This window comes from Nothobranchius furzeri, chromosome 11 (genome assembly GCF_043380555.1).
Source record: "Nothobranchius furzeri strain GRZ-AD chromosome 11, NfurGRZ-RIMD1, whole genome shotgun sequence".
Taxonomy (NCBI): domain Eukaryota; kingdom Metazoa; phylum Chordata; class Actinopteri; order Cyprinodontiformes; family Nothobranchiidae; genus Nothobranchius; species Nothobranchius furzeri.
In genome coordinates this window covers 1,052,779-1,073,293 of record NC_091751.1, presented here as the reverse complement: position 1 = coordinate 1,073,293, position 20,515 = coordinate 1,052,779, and the positions used below count along the sequence as shown (strand labels likewise).

Below are 20,515 nucleotides of genomic sequence, written 5' to 3'. Positions count from 1 at the left end.
TGCAATAAAATCATGTCTGCTTTTGTGTTGTAACGTCCAGCAATGGTCCGTTTTTAGGTACAGTTGGACCATTCAACATCTATTCAACATCTATTCAACATCTGGTCAAACAGGAGACACAAGGCTGCATGTATTCCCTTTAAATTGGCCTGCCTCCATCCCACCAGCTGGAGCTCAATCCCTTCAGCTCTAAACACAAATAACGAAATGTCAACAATAATATTCTCTCCTCAAGGTCCAATCTTTCAGGTCTTCATGCCTCCATATAAGGAACACTCGCAGCTCGGATCAGTTGCTAAATCAAAGAATGATTTCCTAAACCAATAACGACTTCTTCTACACCTTATAAGCTAGATAATCATTAAATAAACATTTGTTTATTGCTACTTATAATAATTATGATATAATGAAATATTTCATTAATCTGATTGAAGTTTGAAATGAATGTTATGTTGCTTACATGGCAAGGTCATCACCATTTGCACTCACCCAAGAACAAGTAAGGTTGAGTTGAACTCGTGGCTCGTCATAAATAGTCGTTCACCCCAGTCAGAGCCTCCGTATCAAAGAAGGCGTGTTTCTGAGTTTCTTGGTAACATTTCTCAAACCTGTCAACCTCTGGTTGGCTACACAAAAGTAACATGAGAACATCAAAACTGGATCACTCTCAGGTTATCTATCAGCTCTAGAGACAGCTTTAGACCGGCCACCTGAAGCAAGACCCTCTTTAACCATCAAAGCTTTTGGCACGTCGTCAAAACCTTTTTGCACCTGCGACGCTGACACCGCAACAGTTCCTGCAGAATAAGCTGATATTGTTTAGACTCCTTAAGAGTCCCAGACGTGTGGTTTCATCCGTCTGTCGTGACCTGAGACATCTCTGGACTGAAGAGTCGGTGCCACGGTATTCTACAGCCCTTCGGTGCCAGAGGTCAGCTGACCTCTCTGACCTTCGGATCCACCAAGAGGGTCTCTGAGAACGGGTGAAGTAGACACACAGATAGCGTCTGATGTGCTTTGATAAAAACCAACTTCATAGCTTACCGCAAACCAAATTCTTTTACATCCAGAACTCAGCTCTCCTAGATACGGAAGTTCTGACTAACACCGCATTCACACACAGGTTCATACATCACATCTAGTTCCATCCATCACAGTAAATGTTAGTTAACGTGTCATGTTTTAATTGTTGGTAAAATAAATTCTTACTTTTATAAACCTGACTCTTTTCTGAAGCAAAATGAAGTGTGTACAATTCCTTAATAAAGAAAGAATCCTAGAATCTTCTGATAAACACACAAAGACCAGGCAGGGTTGATATTCTATATTTATATAGAGTATCACAGCTTATTGGTCATAAGTAGAGGTCATATGTTTATGAGCTCTTAAAGCACTCAATTTCCTAAACCCTACAGTGCTATAATAATAATAATAATAATAATAATAATAATAATAACAATAATAATAATATAATGGCTATTATTATCATTATTAATGTTGCTATAATGAATATTTTTGCTAATCTTTCTATGTGCTAACAGGAAGAGGAGCTACGACAGAGTGGTGAGGCCAAGTATCACCACCTGAATGAAGACTTGCACGTTCTCATTGAGGTGTTCGCCCCACCAGCTGAAGCTTACGCCAGGATGGGTCACGCTCTGGAGGAGATCAAGAAGTTTCTCATACCAGTGTGTTCTATTCACCCCTTTTGCACTTTTTTTCTCGCCCTTTGATGATCTATTTTTCTCTACTCTTTGGTATCAGTTTGAATTATTCGCAGCCCTCTGAGTAGTCATGGAGATCAGTCACTTTGTTTTCTAGAACTTGTAGTGTAACGCCTACTTCACACAGGAAGCATCAGCAGTGCAAACAGCAGCAGAACGTCGCTGCTTCACATCAGAATCCACTATGGAGGCGACTAAAACAAACCGCGACACGGAAATTTTCAGGCGCGTTCCAGAAGCAGCAGGCTATGCCTGCGCTACTAAAGATAGCATCAGGTTCTATTTTAGCCACATGGTGCTTTTGGGACACGACAATTCCCGCAGTTAACATAGGGCTAGACAGGAAATCACGTATGGAAACCGACACGATATCAATACTTGGATCTGAGTACTCGCCGATACCGATTACCTATACCGATAATTCTACCACACCAGAAATGCAATGAATTGGAATACAGGTTTTATTTTTTTCTCTGCTTTCAAGAGGAAAATAGTGTGAGGTAGATAAAAATTAAATATATTAATAGAAATGATCACAAAACTAAAATATTAGGTGAACAGAAAGGACAAGTTACAGCAAAGCCACTTTCAGACATCTGCATTGGCATCGGTTAACTTTTGCTGATACCAGTACCGGTATCTGTGCATCCCTCGTGTTAGGTTTTATACTGTAAGTAAGTAAGTATTGTATTGAAAGCCTGAGCACGCACTAGCTAAAGCTGACATCCACCAGATGTTGAAACCAAACTCCTGCACCAGAAAAAAGGAGAAGGTATGTATAAAGTGTGCTAGTCGGTTTTAGCGTTAGGTTGAAGGTGACTGATAGTTCATGTTTTAGAGTGGCTTTAGTCAGAGTAAACCAAGAACCAGGGATCGTTTAGTGATGACCTCTTTAAGACAATCAGCATATGAACTATAAGTTATAAATACGGGGTTCTGAATCAGAAGCAAGTCAAAAGCAGTTCATTACAAAATAAGAGAAACTAGAGGAGACCTCGTCGCCTTGGATCAACCTTTTCTGGCAGAGGAAACAGCACGCGGCTTATTTACTTTTCTTCTATTCATAATGAATGAAGTCTCCCATGCTCAGAGCGATAATGATTTACATTTCATCATTAATTATCTGCATACCCATCCAACAACCCCTTCTCCATTCCTTCTTCCCACCATCACCAACAACACACTTATCGACTCAGCTAATGTGACAATCATATTAGTCATTTGTGATTAAAGGTCCATTTTTATATTAACTGATGTCTTTTAATTTAGCGGCAAAAACAACTGTGTTAGGAGATAAAGGCCAGTGGGGTACGGAGGTCTTATCAGCAGAAGACGTGAGAGGATTTGCTGCTTCAGGAAGAACAGCCATGGCAGTACTGTAAAGTAGTACATCAATTAGATATTCCCAGGGCTGTAGGCCTGGAGATAAAGAACGTCATTTAATACAGTGTAATTGAAAGTGAGGCTTTTGCCTCCACTGTGTGTGTGTGTGTGTGTGTGTGTGTGTGTGTGTGTGTGTGTGTGTGCGGACATGATTCCTCTCTGTGTGTGTGCAGGATTACAACGATGAGATCAGACAGGCCCAGCTGCAGGAGCTTACGTACCTGAATGGTGGCTCTGAGGATGCCAAGGTGCCATCGGTCAGGGGCAAGTCATCCACCCGTGGCAGAGGGACACCTGTTCCAGGGCCTCCCAGGTAACTTGGTTCCAAATGCAAACTCCATCCAGCTGGGAGATGAGCGTTATTTACAGATAAGAAGCTTCTGGGAAAACCTTGTTTCTTAGTAAACAGGCACAAGTTCTTGTTTATGTAAAAAGGCCCAAATTAGCATTTTTATATTAAATAATCCTGGGTATTTTACACTAATGCTTAGTGTTAATTTGGTCTAATTGGAGTGGGAATTCATAAACTTGACAACAAGCAACAAATCTGTGCATTTGGGGGAGTTGTTGATATCCAGCTGTTATCTGGAGGGAGGTGGGGTACACCCTGAACATGTCACCAGTCCCATCACAGAGCCACATAGAGATTCATGAAACATCCATTTGACGGTTCAGAGCAGCCAGTTAAAGGCAAAGTTTATTAAAAACAAACACTTCTCACCTTTTTTTCCTTATTTTTGATATGTGATCACTTTAACATGCTGGCTACATGTGAAAATAATATTTCACCCATATTTCCTGCCTTAGCTGCCGATAAATAGAAAACACTCGGATCAGAAACCGTACATCATGTTGTAAAATCAACCTTCATGGACTCACCCACCTTGGCTCATGACAGGGACGGCGTTTGTTGGATTAGCATCCAGGGAACAGCAGAGAACGTGTTGGCTATTAGAAGCTAACCATTATCATTAGCAACTCCTCAACATGGCAGAACTTCTTCTGGCTTGTGTTGTTTTTGCAGGTAAACATCAACATTGCAAAGCTAACAGTCAGTGGTAGAGTTGAGATGCTGTTAGCTAATCAGAGGCGAGAATATGAAGAAATGAGTCTAAATGCTGTTGTCTTCAGCTCGCCTCTCCTCTCGCTCACTTCTAGTTCCTCAAAATGTAGCGCCAGAGCTTTTATTTCCACAGAGATTGATTTACAAGGAATTTATTGAGACCACTGCAATTGTATGGAAGAGAACGAGTGGTCTTGGTTTTAACCTAACATGCTGTTTGCTTTTGGTCTGTTGTGGCATTTCACATCTGGTCCGGTCCCTTCCTGGCAGCATCAGGCCGCCCCCGCACCGCCAGGTGTTGTTCACACCGTGATGTCTGTGGTTCACGCAGCACTTTCAGAAATACGGGTGTCTGGTAGATGTTACCATAAACCCAGTGTTGTGCCCATCAAAATAAAAATTAGATTTTTTTTATTTAAGTATGGCTTTTAAAGCAAGTGCTGTACCTTCATGCTGTACACACACCTGTAAGGTATTCTTTTTTTAAATATAGGTTTTTATTAAATTGTTCCATATTAAAACTATAATCGTCCGTCCTCTCCAGCGACGCTAATGGTCCTTTTCTGAGTACCCCTAGGCAGGTACTCATGTGTTCCTGAAACGGCCCAGAAAGTAAAATCTTTTCGGACCGGCCCAGTGAAACGGAGACTCGACCATACCGCGACGGTCCAGTAAAATCATCCAGAAGTGTGAGGACAGAAGTGCCTCACTGACTTAAACTGTCTTTTTCGGACTTTAACGAAAAATCCTGCCACGTGGCCAACATTGTTCCTTGCTACTTTGCTAACACACTCTGTTCTGATCCCGTGGGCTTTGCATGCTGGCTCTGAGCGCTAAAGTTAAAGCAGAACGTACTGCTCATATCGGAGATTTTTGATGCAGTCCGATATAATCCCATACAGTGTTTTTGGTCCGATATCCGATATCAACACTGGAACGGGACATCCCTGATCTCAGTTAAACTGTGGATAATCAGCCAGAGAGAAGGACTGCTGAAAAAGTGACCCATGCCCGTTCAGAATACAAACATGCATCTGAATAGAAGCCTGACTGTGTCACATCCAAACCCACTCTACTTTCAGCTCAGACCTCACAGGACTGCAAATTAAAGTGTTTGTGGCAGATGATCAGATGATTTAATTACAGTGCTCACACACAGGATGTTGATGGCTTTTCGAAACTTAAAGAAACAACGTTTTCTCAAGAGAGGAACAAGGTCTCAGAGGTGGAGCACTTGTCTCGCTCTAGGTTGGAATGTAATTGGCACTTTCTTCAATTATACCATAATTAGCATTCGTCATGTGTAATTTACGTGAAGTATATATATATATATATATATATATATATATATATGGACCTGCTGTTTAGAGTACCAGTTTTCTCTCATTTTTCTAAACCTTATCTCATCCTCCTTCTGTCACACCATCAATGCTTTTTCTCCTCTCCTCTTTCCCAGAAATATCAGATCTCAATAGGCAACGTTAAAATGAAATACCCGTAAAGCAAACTGCTGGTAGTGCAAACCTGGTGGTTTTCTGCTGGAGCGTCCGATCATTTAGCTCCTTTTAAAGGAAAGCTCAAGTGGTGAGAGGAAGAAAAAACAGTAATATTTTCACCAATCTACAAAGTCGGACAAGCTTTGATTTCTGAAAGAACAGTTGGAGTTTGCTTCATTAAAAAAACCAGGTTGGTCTAGGTTTCATCCACAGGAAATTTCACTTCCTTTTTATCCTACAGATGGTGCGATGCTCATTCACAGCTTTAAATATTAGAAGCCACATCTAAAGATTGACTGGCTTCAGATGTACTCTTGACAAACATGTTTTAAGAACACATCAAACCTCTGCATCACTAGTCTTCACTTTCAGCATCCACACACGTTATAAAAATGCAGGCATAACTCTTTTTTCCATCATCTGTGTTTATCTTAATAGACAGAAAAAGCAGTTCAACCACAAGACTTGGTGTGTTTTGAGTAATGGACATGACTCACTTTCTCTCGACTGGAGGAGCATGCCCTCCGCCTGCGCTGTTCCTTTCTCCCCTCCCACACCTATAGCCTGCCTGCCGAATGCATCAAATTCATCGTTTCTAGATTTAGTCAAGTAATTCTGGCCGATGTAGGAAACAGCCAAGGAGAGTGGAAGTGGATCCTGCTAGCTAAATGATTTCTAACATCTCATCAGAGATGTGGACTGCAGCTGACATATAATATAGATGGCACAATATCTCTAACATCTTTTAGGGACTTAACTATGACATGAACATGTTACATTATACTATGCATGCATGAATATGTTTCCTCTCTTGGCTTATCTGATATAAAAGCGGTTTATTTTGATCATCCAAACACCAGAAATGTCTCTTGTGTCAGGAGTCGTGGAGGAGTTCCTCCCCTGCATGGAGCAGTGCCGCGAGGAGCAGCACCCAGAGGAGCTCTGCCTAGCCGGGCTCCTTCCTCCAGAGGCAGGGGGGTTCAGAGAGCCAGAGGCGCCCCACCAGCTGCTGGCTACAGACCTGCTCCTCCAGTGGTGCTGGAAACGTACGGTGAATATGTAAGTACTTATGCAACAGTAATGTAACCTGTATCAGGACTTTGCTAATAATTAAAAATGGAGACTTCAGCTTCAGAAAAACATTGCAGCCTTAGTTACATTTGCTTTAGTTATGGCCAGTGGGGTTAAATACAGCATGATGAGTGCTACTGAAAACAAAACGTATGTTTTATCATGCTTTACTTCTCCCTCCTACTGGTTAAAAGTGGAATTACAACTCCTACTGGTTAAAAGTGGAATTACAACTCCTACTGGTTAAAAGTGGAATTACAACTCCTACTGGTTAAAAGTGGAATTACAACTCCTACTGGTTAAAAGTGGAATTACAACTCCTACTGGTTAAAAGTGGAATTACAACTCCTACTGGTTAAAAGTGGAATTACAACTCCTACTGGTTAAAAGTGGAATTACAACTCCTACTGGTTAAAAGTGGAATTACAACTCCTACTGGTTTAAAGTGGAATTACAACTCCTACTGGTTAAAAGTGGAATTACAACTCCTACTGGTTAAAAGTGGAATTACAACTGCAAACTGAAAAAGCTAACTGCTACCAGCACAATAAACGACATTTGCCATACAGACCACATGGGCTGGCGCTACATATTGGAGCTGCCGTAGTGGCCGCCATCTTGGATGGGTCTCCATTCGCCTCCAGTGCATTTATTTCTACTGAGGAAGGTGCTTACCTCACTAAAAAACACATTTTAATGTGCTTTCTTACAAAGTCAGGCATATGGTATGGCATGATAGTTAAAATATAAATATAATAAAACTAATTAATTAAAATATAAAATACCAACAGATAGGCTAGAAGAGTCAATAGTAATACAACGTGATCTGTACGCCGGTTGTTGCAATTGTAGGCTGCACAAAAACAGACATAGTTGCTCACTCTGTGTTGACTCCAGTTGGGTTTGGAGAGTGAAGAGTCTCAACCAATATGACAGCGACGCTGTTTTGCTTTTGCAGGCAATAGCTTAAAGTACGAAAACACGTTAGTGTTGACTTAACTTCATGTATTTGCTACAGAACACACTATTGAACCATTAGGATTTACATATGACCGTGCATCTCTTTTACTCTGCATCTCCTGTTGGCGGGAAGGGGGCTGTAGACTATAGCTGGGAAACACTGACTTTTGTGTTTCCTAAACGAGACTTAGCAATAGGTTGAGGCTTGTTTTTGGCAAAATTGTTGCACCTGAAACTGCCAACGAGGACAGTTTACACAACCAACAAATCCTAAAAGGGACATAATTTGGAAATTTTACCAGGCTGTCATAATTGCTTCACAGCGAGTTTTGCAGAAGGACTTTAAACGTTTAACGTTTTCTTTGAGGATCGGTAACTTTGGTATTGTTTTGGTTGCTTTATTGCAAACCTCCAGCTTCTTGCAACATCACCCTGCAGTGCGTGCTGGGGACTGGGCCGCATTCTCACTGATTTGCCAACTGCCTCTGTCTATTGGTCAGTGCTCTAGGCTTGTGTAACTGATTAATTTTGCTGTAGAAGGCAGGGGAGGGACTAAGTATACTTTATATCACAGAACAGAACCAGATAGTGAAATGTAAGCATTTTTAAAGTTACCTTAAATTTACATACCCAGCATTTACAATGCAGCATGTTCCAGTGCTTTTTTAAACTAACATATGTTGTTACAACCTTATTTGGGATACCATCAGATACGTGGTAATGTAAACTCTCCAGACTTCAGTTTTGGTCTAGACTCCCAGTTTTCTTTGTCAATCATCACTTATAACTCTTCCTAATTGGATATTCATTTATTGAACATGTAAGTTCAAACCTTATCTTGCATTTGATTTATATTTATAGTTGGTGAAGGCTCTCAGTCATCGAGGTTTTGATAATCCAAAGGAGTTCGAATGAAGGCAGCTAGACCAAAGAAGTGAACCCATTTGGATATTTATAGTTAGAGTTGCAGTGGAAATTCTGGAGACATGTTACTTAAAACATGTTCTTGTTTTTCAAATCACTCATGGGGAAGCTGTTTTGTAATGCGGTAAATAAAGCTTTTAAACATGCGTCAGAGGACTTTAAATTTAAGTTATTATCATGTTACAAAAATGCTTGATTAAATAATTTGAAGGTTTTATCTCAGCCATGACTGAACTCTTGCAGCATTGTGTGAACCCAGCTGTATAAACATCTGCAAAAATGTCACATATTAAGCCTAGAGTCAGGGCTTTTGTACGTTTGCCAAATAAAAGTCATCAGCTGCACGGTCAAGGCAAATTCCCAAGAGGCGCCAGCATTAACCCAGCATATTTAACAAATAGCAGGAGAGTGGAGGTGGCCTGCGTTGGTGCCCCAGCAGCGCATACCTAACCACATCTGACAGGTTTATTCAGAGGTTGCATTTCAAATGCGTGGAGGTCATAGAGAGTAACTCCAGGACCAGCTGTTTGCCATCATTGTCGCAGTTGTAAGCTGTAACCCCTGACGTCTGCACCTGTGTGTCTGTTCAGAGACAAAAGGGCCACCAACATCTGTCCCGTAATAAACCTCAACACATTGCTGCAAATGAACACTTGAGTGAGTTTTGCTGTGTACAACGTGAACGCAACATCATCACCAGTTGTCGTCATGAGCTGCTGACTAACAGCCTCTTGCATCCACCAATGAAAGGACAGAGAAATGAATATTTTCCACATTTTTGGTCCTAATTTTTTACTTATTTATTTCATTTTTCTATCATTCTGCTTTTGTTGTCAAACACTGGAACAAACAAAAACATACCCAGCTAGAAAAATCATCTTTCACTTATTTAGACAGTGGAAACTCAATTTCCTTTTCTCTTTCAATTCAATTAAGATTCACCTCTAAGCCGATGACTGTCAGATCTATTTTCCCATATTTACGCTCCATGGGCGGGATGCAGCTATCAGTGAATTGCTTGACGAAGGTTAACGCTTGGCTAGCAGAAAACTTTCTTTGTTTAAATGAGGCAAAGTCAGAGATGCTTGTCTTTATGTCAAGATCGGAGAGAAACGGCTTGGTTCCTGTGGAGAGACGACTGGTTCTCAGCTTGGACGTGAAAACATTTTCTCCCCTCTCGTTTAACTAAAACATAAAGAGGACTGTTCAAACATGTAAACATGTAAACTTCGCCGCTTGTCCAGGATCGAAGCATTGTTGGATTAGTGCAACTCCCTACTCATAGGTCCATAAACGTGCTGCAGTTCAAAACTTCGCAGCGAGGTTTCTGACTGGCACAAAGGGGAGAGACCACATGACCTCGGTGTTGGCTGACCTACGCTGGCTACCGGTCCAATTTCAAACAGATTTGAAAGTTCTTGGTTTTTTTTAATGCGTTATCAGGAAATGAACCATCTTACCTACAGGCCCTTCTAAATCGGCATGTTCAAGAAGGTTTCCTGGCAGATCAGTGTCCGTTCTCAGCTCCATGGTACACCCTGGACCCAAGGAGTGGGCAGGCGTTCTCTATAGCAGATCCCAGAGTGTGGACTAATATGCCGTTGGACATACTAACTGCAGCTTCTCTTGTGTTGTTTAAATCAAGCCTTAAGAGAAAATTTAATTCTCTGCCTCTTAACTACCGACTGCTATGGAATAGTGCTGTTTCGATGTCTTTTCCTTTTTAAATACCTTTTCTTGTTGGTGCCTTACCTTAAAGGGATGATCTGTTGCCATTGTATTTCTGTGATTGTTGTGTTCAGCATTTAGTTTGCCTGAAGTTAGTTGAAATGAGCTCTACAAATAAGATGACGATTGTGGTTTTGTTTCATTTTAGTCCAAATAAAAAACAAACACTACGTTGATCTTGATGTTGCTGCTTTAGCGTTGTTTGCATCAACATCAAATTACACAGAATGTAATTATTAACAAACAAAATCATATAAATCTTCTGATCTAGTTGAGGCTACTCTATCCGCCCCAAATAGGAACTATAATTGCAGCCAAATCCTATTTGGTGTGATTCATTATGTGCTTGAGATGTCTGACTTACCTGCTGCTGATCCCATTGGAGCAACGTGATTAAACATGATGTAATTTTGAGGATGACATATTACCAGCTCATTTGTCAATTTATAACAAGATCTGAGGAACCTCATCAGACTACCAGAAGCTCACAGGCAGGAAGGACAGTTTTAATGCATCAATGTGAGCAGTCGAAGTGTGCAACGCATCCTGGCTGCTGTTCTTAGTGAAATCCTCCAGATAGATTAATCCTGAGACCATTTTGAAACCTTGCTAACTGTTGCGACATAAATTCATCACTTCCCTCCTAGCAGTCCTCAAAGTGTCCTGTTGTGCATTAATCTGTCCATTAACTGAGTCTTATTCTCTTACTTGTTGCTCCTGAGGTCTTTAACCTAAACTGAACTTTAAATGAAATAGCAATAATTAAATATGTCAAAATAAACTCTTGGCAATTATATATTTATTTATTTGTGGTTCAACAGAAAAAATAAGCTAAAAACTACTGAAATTGACTTAGACCTTGGAGTTTATTCCTGTTCTTTTAGAAAATTTTCTGAACAATTTAATTATAATTCATATATTCATAATATCATATAATATTATAATCCAGCTCTTCAATTCGGTTTTCCTCTGGCAGCCATGTCCAGGGTAGCTGGCTGGAGTCCCCTGGACCTTAAACATCTGATTAATACAGTCCTTCAAAGACATTGTGAGTTTGCAATTTCAACTATTAAGGGAAATTCAACCAATATCCTCAAGTCTTGCATGGTGTGCAGTTGTGACCAATCACAGCAACTGTTACACTATTTTGACTTTATCTCCGGCCCAGTTTCACTTCCTTTCAGCAGAGCCTGTAAGACCAAACATTTCTGTAGGGAAATATGATTTAATATTATTGTTTTAATTAGATCTTGGTCTTGGTTTGTATCTGAGTTCATGTAACACATGGACAATCAGATGTAACTCTGCTATTTTTTTAAATAAACAATTCATTTAAAATATTTTAGGTAATTAAAATCTAATTTTTTTAAATGACCAAAGTGATTTTAGACGAATTGCTGCTAAGGCTCCACCTGATCAGGATGTGCGTTTGTCAGTTTTGGAAATGTTTCATGAAACTGTCATGTTCTGCAGGAGGAGGTGGCAGACCATGTGTGGTGGTGGGTTTCAGGAGGCAGAAGAGCAGGCAACGGATGAAAAAATAAAAATGAATTAATTGTAGAACGGGAGCGACAGGACAAACGAACATGCACAAAACGACAATGATCCGACGAAGACAGCAACCAGGAGGGAGGTATAAATACACAAGGGAATCAGGAACACATGGGCAGAGCAATGAGGGACAGGTGAGAACAATAAGGGTAATCAGGGCAGGAGAGACACAGTCAGGGAGGCCGGGGCGGATCGTGACAGAAACATCTACTTTAATTTTAATTTTCTTGCCATGCCTTACAAAGAGAAATTAGGTTTCTTCAACTTTGATTGCAAAGCTTATGATAAAAGCTGCCATATAATCAGAAATTCTAGCTTCAACAAATGGAATTGGGCACAAAAACATGCAGGCACTGATAATCAATTGTAGTTGCAGAGAAGGAACAGCATACAGCTGCTATAAATGTTCTTGTCTCTGGTAAAATCTGGATTTCAGTAGTGTGTATGCGGATAGACTCCCTTTCAACACAGATCAAAACGGTTATTGTTGTTTTACCCCTCTAAACTCCAGTCTAGTTAACAAACATCATTATAGTTAACAGCTTTTAAAATAGTCTTGTAGCTGTCATTTCATCAATGGGAGTTTTTTTGTTTAGAGTCAGAGAATGGCTGGGAGGTTTGGGTTTGGCTGAGAGTAGCAGGTGCACGAGGAGCGGGGTGAGGCTCAGGCCTTGTCCACACGTAGCCGGGTTTGTTTAAAAACGAATATCCGCCCCTCCAAAAACTTACATCCACACCACCTTGTTTTAAAACAAAACTCTGTCCACACGTACCCGGATAAATACATTGTTAAGGACATGCCAGACCTGTAGGCGGCAGTACTTCCCCCGTTCTTAACCTCGTCCTTCGTCTGTGGTCTTCCGCAAGGAGCAGTAATTCCTCTTGCAAAAACAAACAAGCAGAAAGCGCTTGGACAGTTGATGGATCGGGTAGTGACAGAGCGCAGCTCTGAGGGCATCCATGCTGTCGGCTAGTGTAAACACAGGTCGCACACGTGATGTCAGCATTTTTTGTCGCGGAAAGTTACGTTGCGGACCTTAAAACTCCGGTTTTGTCCGTCCACACGCAGACACCCAAAACGGAGAAAACGCAGATCTTCACTTTGGCCGGAGTTTTTAAAAAGCTCCGTTTTCGTGTGAAAAAACTCCGTTTTCGTGTGGATGACAGGCCAAAACGTAGAAAAATATCTACGTTTTGGCAGATCCCCGGCTACGTGTGGACAGGGCCAGAGAGTGGATTCCTCAAGCCTAGTTCGTAGGGCAGGATAATCATGCAGAGTTTAAATAAGCTCCTCCCTTTCTGACAGTTACGAGAATGTGCATGATTACCGTAACAGCTCTTAATCCTGCCTTTTGTGATGTGTTCTGAGCACACTGGTACACTTGGAAGGACGTCAGGACCACTCTGATTAGAAATGTGAGATTGAAACAAGCTGGATTGTCTGATGCCTGCTAATGTGATGTTTAGCTAATCAGGAAGCTAGGTGATGGAAGCTTGCAGCATGCTCCTCCTCCTCCATGTTTATTTACTTTGACATTATGTTTGATCTCATGAGATGTCCTGTCTGAGTGGGTAAAGCGGTTTGTGGGTAATAAAGGCTGAGTTGATGCACACCACATTCTGTAAGACCAGAACTGGTATATCCGTGATTTTTTTAATCAAAAAAATAATAATTACATCTGTAGACATCATCCAAAAGAACTGGCATTTGTAAAATTAGAGAAGGTGCTTGTGAAGCAGAATGAAAGTTCATGCAAACAAGCACTCCTCTGACTGGCTAAAAAGCACGTTATAAAACTCCCAACACTGAAAATTCAGCAGAATGGCCCTTTATTGTCTCACGGAGCACTGTAAAAAACTGTGCTTCTTCTAGTCTTGAAGCGCCCCATTTTACATCACACAGCAGCTCTCCTGGTCCTCTGGATGGATTTAATTATGCTGCACTTCAAAAGAATAAATATAATAATGTCTGGTGACATCATTCACTTCCAAAGCAGTCACGATACGCTGATGATCAAAGTCCTGAAAGGACTGAATTTGTTATGGAGCTGACAGGACAGAGCCTTCGTATCTCCCGGTCAATTTCCCCTCCCAGAACTGACCCTAACGTTCCCACAATGGAAACATGCCTGTTGAGTCTCAACTTGATCACAGCAGAATCTGAATGGCTAGATCTTGCTTTAGAAACTTTAGGCACACCTAAACGGAACGTGAGTGCAGGTAAGGGGAAGCCAGCTGTGATACAACATGGCCTTTCATTGAAAATGAAAAATGTCGAGAACTGTTGTAGACCCCCCCCCCCCCCCCCCCCCCCCCAGTTTAAGAAGCAGACTGTTTTGTTACTGCCTTCACTTTGGCTGAGTTAATGAGCATTTGCCATCAGAACAGAGGTGGCTCAGAAAGGAAACTTGTTGCAGATGATTTAACTTTTCTCTACTTAAGCCGTTTGTTCTTTATTCATGAAGATTTTCAGTTAACCCAAACTTATATTTAGTTATACTGTTACACAATGACACAGCATATATACTGTTACACAATGACACAGCATATATACTGTTACACAATGATACAGCATATATACTGTTACACAATGACACAGCATATATACTGTTACACAATGACACAGCATATATACTGTTACACAATGATACAGCATATATACTGTTACACAATGATACAGCATATATACTGTTACACAATGATACAGCATATATACTGTTACACAATGACACAGCATATATACTGTTACACAATGACACAGCATATATACTGTTACACAATGATACAGCATATATACTGTTACACAATGATACAGCATATATACTGTTACACAATGATACAGCATATATACTGTTACACAATGACACAGCATATATACTGTTACACAATGATACAGCATATATACTGTTACACAATGACACAGCATATATACTGTTACACAATGATACAGCATATATACTGTTACACAATGATACAGCATATATACTGTTACACAATGATACAGCATATATACTGTTACACAATGACAGCATATATACTGTTACACAATGACACAGCATATATACTGTTACACAATGATACAGCATATATACTGTTACACAATGACACAGCATATATACTGTTACACAATGACACAGCATATATACTGTTACACAATGATACAGCATATATACTGTTACACAATGATACAGCATATATACTGTTACACAATGACACAGCATATATACTGTTACACAATGACACAGCATATATACTGTTACACAATGATACAGCATATATACTGTTACACAATGATACAGCATATATACTGTTACACAATGACACAGCATATATACTGTTACACAATGATACAGCATATATACTGTTACACAATGACACAGCATATATACTGTTACACAATGATACAGCATACATACTGTTACACAATGATACAGCATATATACTGTTACACAATGATACAGCATATATACTGTTACACAATGATACAGCATATATACTGTTACACAATGACACAGCATACATACTGTTACACAATGATACAGCATATATACTGTTACACAATGATACAGCATATATACTGTTACACAATGATACAGCATATATACTGTTACACAATGATACAGCATATATACTGTTACACAATGACACAGCATACATACTGTTACACAAGGATACAGCATATATACTGTTACACAATGATACAGCATATATACTGTTACACAATGACACAGCATATATACTGTTACACAATGACACAGCATATATACTGTTACACAATGACACAGCATATATACTGTTACACAATGATACAGCATATATACTGTTACACAATGATACAGCATATATACTGTTACACAATGATACAGCATATATACTGTTACACAATGATACAGCATATACACTGTTACACAATGATACAGCATATATACTGTTACACAATGATACAGCACATATACTGTTACACAATGATACAGCATATATACTGTTACACAATGATACAGCACATATACTGTTACACAATGATACAGCATATATACTGTTACACAATGATACAGCATATATACTGTTACACAATGATACAGCATATATACTGTTACACAATGATACAGCATATATACTGTTACACAATGATACAGCATATATACTGTTACACAATGACACAGCATATATACTGTTACACAATGACACAGCATATATACTGTTACACAATGACACAGCATATATACTGTTACACAATGATACAGCATATATACTGTTACACAATGATACAGCATCTATACTGTTACACAATGACACAGCATATATACTGTTACACAATGATACAGCATATATACTGTTACACAATGATACAGCATATATACTGTTACACAATGATACAGCATACATACTGTTACACAATGATACAGCATATATACTGTTACACAATGATACAGCATATATACTGTTACACAATGATACAGCATATATACTGTTACACAATGACACAGCATACATACTGTTACACAATGATACAGCATATATACTGTTACACAATGATACAGCATATATACTGTTACACAATGATACAGCATATATACTGTTACACAATGATACAGCATATATACTGTTACACAATGATACAGCATATATACTGTTACACAATGACACAGCATACATACTGTTACACAAGGATACAGTATATACTGTTACACAATGATACAGCATATATACTGTTACACAATGACACAGCATATATACTGTTACACAATGACACAGCATATATACTGTTACACAATGACACAGCATATATACTGTTACACAATGATACAGCATATATACTGTTACACAATGATACAGCATATATACTGTTACACAATGATACAGCATATATACTGTTACACAATGATACAGCATATACACTGTTACACAATGATACAGCATATATACTGTTACACAATGATACAGCACATATACTGTTACACAATGATACAGCATATATACTGTTACACAATGATACAGCATATATACTGTTACACAATGATACAGCATATATACTGTTACACAATGATACAGCATATATACTGTTATACAATGATACAGCATATATACTGTTACACAATGACACAGCATATATACTGTTACACAATGACACAGCATATATACTGTTACACAATGACACAGCATATATACTGTTACACAATGATACAGCATATATACTGTTACACAATGATACAGCATATATACTGTTACACAATGACACAGCATATATACTGTTACACAATGACACAGCATATATACTGTTACACAATGACACAGCATATATACTGTTACACAATGACACAGCATATATACTGTTACACAATGACACAGCATATATACTGTTACACAATGATACAGCATATATACTGTTACACAATGATACAGCATATATATCTAAGTGTCATTTATAATTGTAAATAAAAACAATGTGTCCCATATGGGGTGACACATTGCGCCACTCTTGTGACCCTCCATGATCCTGATGAGACGGTCGACTGACAAGAAGACAGGCATTTCTGAGGTCAAACTTTGTAAGCATAGGTACTTCCATCAGTGGTTAAAATGTTTAGCAAATTCAAAGTAAGTGCTAGTTTAGATGTGCAATGTTAGAATAGTGTAAGTTCTCAGTGTTATCTCGCTGAGCCATCTTTTTTCCCCTGCATCCCCAAAACAGACAAATATCATCAATATCCAGAGACTGCTTGACACACTGCTCCATAGCGTCACTTTCAGGCCTGGCCAGGTTGTAAAGATGACTGTTGGGCAGTGTTGTTTCAAGGAGCAAGTTAAGGACACAGCCATAGGGCCTGTGGGAAAGCAAGGACTTGGAGTGGTGCTTAGACAGGCAAGAGCAAGATCACGGAACACACCTGGAATCAATTATAAATCAATAGTCTCGGGCTTTTTGTTTACCTCTGAAGCCGGAGGAAAAGAGCTAAGACAGAGAAATGACAGTAGAGGCTCCTTGAGATTGTTTTACCTGTCTCCCAGTTGAATTGAAGAATTTGTAGTTTAAGCCACGGTAGCCCAATCGCTAAAGGTGGGGAGAAACACTTGAAAACAGGAAATTAGATTAGTTCTTGGTGATTTCACAAACCAGTCAGAGCCAGAGGACATTTAAATGGTAAATGACCTGTATTTGTATAGCGCCTCCTTAGGGTTCTACCACCCCCCAAGGCACTTCACAACACAATCAGTCATTCACCCATTCACACACATTCATATGCTGGTAGGGATGTACTACGATGTAGCTACAGCTGCCCTGGGGAGCACTGGCGCCACTGGTCCCTTCGACCACCACCAGCAGGCAAGGGGGGTTAAGTGTGTTGCCCAAGGACACAACAGCAGAATTCTCTGGTTTGAGCCGGGATCGAACCTGTAACCTTCCGATTGCTGGACAACGCGCTCTACCTCCTGAGCTGCTGCTGTCCCAAAGACAGATCATTTGCTGCTGTGGCCCCCTGACTCTGGACCTGGGATCAGTGGACTCAGTGGTCTCCTTTAAAAAGCAGCTGAAAACTCATCACCGCCCTGTCCTTATTCCGCCTTCCCCAGGATCCACTGATCTCTCTCTCTCTCTCTCTCTCTCTCTCTCTCTCTCTCTCTCTCTCTCTCTCTCTCTCTCTCTCTCTCTCTCTTTACATTTTTTTAATCAAAAGTGTCTATTTTTGCTCATCTAAAATATATTTCTAATCATTTTCTAAAATCTTTTTTATATTAAACTCTTTTCCTTTTTGTGAAGCACCTCGTGGTTGGCTGTATAGAAACGATAGTTTTCTTTCTTTCTTTTTAAAGACGTTCGTTTGGGCCAAATGTAGACAACTAAGAGCAAAAGTATTGTTGGGGCATTTGTGACGTGAGAGAAAAGAAAGTTGTTTGACCAAATCATGAAGCATTCAGTTCAGGAGAGGGGTGTTAGTGCCCATGCCAAACATTGATTTATAAGAACAATTGAAGTACTAACTCTACCAGGATGCCGGGGCCAGTGAGGGCTGCTGTATTTGGACCCCAAATGTTTAAAACTTCATTCTTACTTTTACCCTCAATCCAAAATTCCATTAATTTAGTTCTAATGTGACTTAAAATCATGTAGAAATGTAAGTGAGAATGTTTTCCCCTAGCTGAGGGTTTTCTGCGTGGCTAGGCAGTGAGGCTCCATGACTCTTCTAAGAATCAGCACATTGTGGCATTGACAGCAGTGATTGATGCATTTAACTTTGCAGATGTGTTTCTGCAGGACTAGTTTTATTAATGACATGGATTAATATTTGGCAGACATAAGTAGACTTACAACCCAGCCAACATCAAAAGCAAGAGTGTTAAAATAACAGACGCCAAGGCATTTGTCAAGCATAACCCAAGGAAGTGATATTTCATGAAGATGCATGGGGCCACTTTTCTGGCATTCTCCATCTGATGGAGTGAATATTATTCTACGCCTTCAGCCGAATAGATCCAACAGATTCCAGCGTTTCCAGCTTTTCATATGTTGGTATAAAGATCTACATACAGTAGATACTTTGACAAAAAGTTTGACCAAAATTAATAGATGAGGGTTAAAACCATTGGATTATTTGACCTTTATAGATAATATCACAAGTTTGTGTTGATTTTCATATTTCTAGTTCTTTATTTGTTACACTTTAGGTTTTTGCACAGTTCAGTCACCAAATGCAGTTCTTAACAAGTATATCTGTAACGTGACGGCAGTGAATTTCTGTGTCTGTAAGCCTGCTCTGAGTGTCAGATGCATCCCATCCATTACAGTGGTGTTGCAGAGCATAGTCAGGCTTCTGATATCGCTGTTGCAACATGCAGTGCCAGACCCTCTGTTAGTCTTCAGCGGCCTCAAAGTACTTATCTTTTAACAACATGCCTCTCAGCCATGCACTGGCATACAAATGAAAGTCTCTTAGGGCTGCTCTCCTTCTCCCTCCCTGTCTCATCGCCCCTCCACACAAACTCTCACTGTCACACTAATCCTGTTTAGTGATGGAACCGCATTTTTGTTCCAAGATATTTTCGATAAATAGTGTCCCAATACAAACACATCAAATTTGATCTAGCTACACATGTGCTATCACTGTAGACTGCTCTTGGTGTATAATCTGCTTTCCTGCGTCACACAACCCAACGGGATAAATGTGAATGCAATTGTGGGATTTATAAACCAGGCATGTTTCTCCTCTCAGCTTACTTGCAACTCAATTATAGAACTGTTGCTCGAATAAATAGCAGTAAAATGCAGTTGTTAAGGCTTAATGCAGATCCTGATGCTGTCTACTTTTGTTCAGTGTGGCAGGACAGAACTGAAATGGACTCATTTGAGAGACAAACAGTGACTAGACCAACAGTAATGCCACTTGGCTTACACTGAAATGTTAGAGGATCTGTCTTGCAAGCATCTAATTTGTTATTGTCTAAATCATTGGTTGTATGTGTTGTGACTAAACAGTATGGTTGAAAATCAGTGCAACATATCTTTCCCTTTCACTTTAGAAGTCAAAGGAGCACAAGTCTAATGCCTTCTGGAAGGAGGCTGCATTTGTAAAGGGTTTAATTTGCATATTTTTTAATGAACCATAAGGCATGAGATT

General features: G+C 39.7%; 2 protein-coding genes across 2 annotated transcripts in view; both read left to right on the top strand.

Annotated features, from left to right (window-relative positions):
• The window catches only part of LOC139073049 (uncharacterized), a 725,027-nt gene that overhangs the window by 163,037 nt on the left and 541,475 nt on the right, over positions 1-20,515 (top strand). The gene's annotated exons all lie outside the window — the stretch shown is intronic.
• khdrbs3 (KH domain containing, RNA binding, signal transduction associated 3) overlaps positions 1-20,515 on the top strand; it is a 217,957-nt gene that overhangs the window by 122,573 nt on the left and 74,869 nt on the right. The window contains exons 4-6 of the mRNA XM_015974223.3: positions 1,542-1,688; positions 3,281-3,420; positions 6,545-6,725. Coding sequence (XP_015829709.1) covers positions 1,542-1,688; positions 3,281-3,420; positions 6,545-6,725 — 468 coding nt within the window. The remainder of the gene's footprint in view (positions 1-1,541; positions 1,689-3,280; positions 3,421-6,544; positions 6,726-20,515) is intronic.